General features: G+C 46.1%; 1 protein-coding gene across 1 annotated transcript; it reads left to right on the top strand.

Moving 5' to 3' along the window:
- The first annotated feature begins 448 nt into the window (after positions 1-448).
- Positions 449-1,000, top strand: LOC116409514. Its single transcript, XM_031898174.1, has one exon. It carries the CDS (start codon positions 449-451, stop codon positions 998-1,000), a length of 552 nt encoding a protein of 183 aa, XP_031754034.1.
- The last annotated feature ends 242 nt before the right edge of the window (positions 1,001-1,242 follow it).

Raw genomic sequence — 1,242 nt, 5'->3', positions numbered from 1 at the left:
AACAATTATGATCTTTCCTGCGATCTTTCCTACGATGGTTCGTACCCTCCGCTGATGTTCAGGGCTGAATGGTCGGATATGGGGGTAGGAACAATAGGGATTCTACCTCTACCTGACGGTTCAGCCCTAAACACAGATTTTGTTCGGGCGCCTTCAATGGAACCCAACCAAAATCTTCTGTCCCGTCCGATCAACAAGACGACCAATATTTGCGATAACGGTCATCTTATCGATCCACCATGCTGAATATCGTACGAAGCCTCGTTTGGTCGTTGGCAAATGTCGGTGGCCCCACCCATGGGGAGGAGCTTTTGCCTATAAAACTGGACATGCACTCATAGCCAGGTAAAATGATAACATTTGCATTTGCAATAACTGCCGTACCGACTGTGACCAATCAAAATACGGACGGAACAAACTGCCTGTAAACGAATCATCCGCAGTACCAATGGCACCAGGAGAGAGAAACTGCCTAGCACCGCTCGCCGTGGCCACGACTATTCTCTACTTGCTCGTACGCCCATCGAGCGCTAGTTCCCCAGAATGCCGTTGGCCTGATAGAAGCGAGTTTATTGACAATGAAATACTCAAAGTCTTTGATAACCTGCAGCCAAAGGAACAGCATCAGGATTATTGTCTTTTTGAAATTCCCGATAGTGGCTTTATCCACAACAGGTCTCGGGGGGAAGCGGCAGCCATAGTATTCGCAGTCTACAATGAAACCCTGAGCTTTTATAAGAAGAAGGTTCCTAGGAAGCTGCTGAAGCTTCTGCTACGGAGACTAAAGCAGCTGGGTCGGTGTGTTACAGGCACTGCGCAATATAAGGCTGTTACAGACGCCATTTGTAAGGAATACAGAGAACTAAGGCAGAAAGCCCGGGAGTGGGGTAACACTACGTGTGCCCGGAGTATCTTTTGGGCTTTGGGGAATAAATTACAGCAGGCCGTTCAGCTCTCTTCTCTTATGAGGAAAATGTATCTCATGAGTAAAACCTCTTAGCGTTCCTATGTCTATTAATTAATAAATAAATGAAATGAAACTCTCACTGTTCATCAGCTGCATTTATTGATTTCACAGTTATTGTTAGGGAGGCACCAAATCCAGGATTCAGTTTGGGGTTCGGCCAAGATTCGGCCTTTTTTAGCAGGATTTGGATTCGGGCGAAACAAATACGAATCCGTAAATCATGTGACTTTTCATATTGGGATTCCGTTGGGTATTCGGCGCATCCCTAGTTATTG

The sequence above is a fragment of the Xenopus tropicalis genome, chromosome 3, assembly GCF_000004195.4.
Source record: "Xenopus tropicalis strain Nigerian chromosome 3, UCB_Xtro_10.0, whole genome shotgun sequence".
Taxonomy (NCBI): Eukaryota; Metazoa; Chordata; class Amphibia; order Anura; family Pipidae; genus Xenopus; species Xenopus tropicalis.
Note: the sequence above shows the minus strand (reverse complement) of the source record. Positions and strands in the feature narration are given on the sequence as shown.

What these genes read in the sequence shown, in the direction of transcription:
- LOC116409514 (XM_031898174.1), top strand. Translation starts at nt 449, where the DNA reads ATGGCACCAGGAGAGAGAAACTGCCTAGCACCGCTCGCCGTGGCCACG.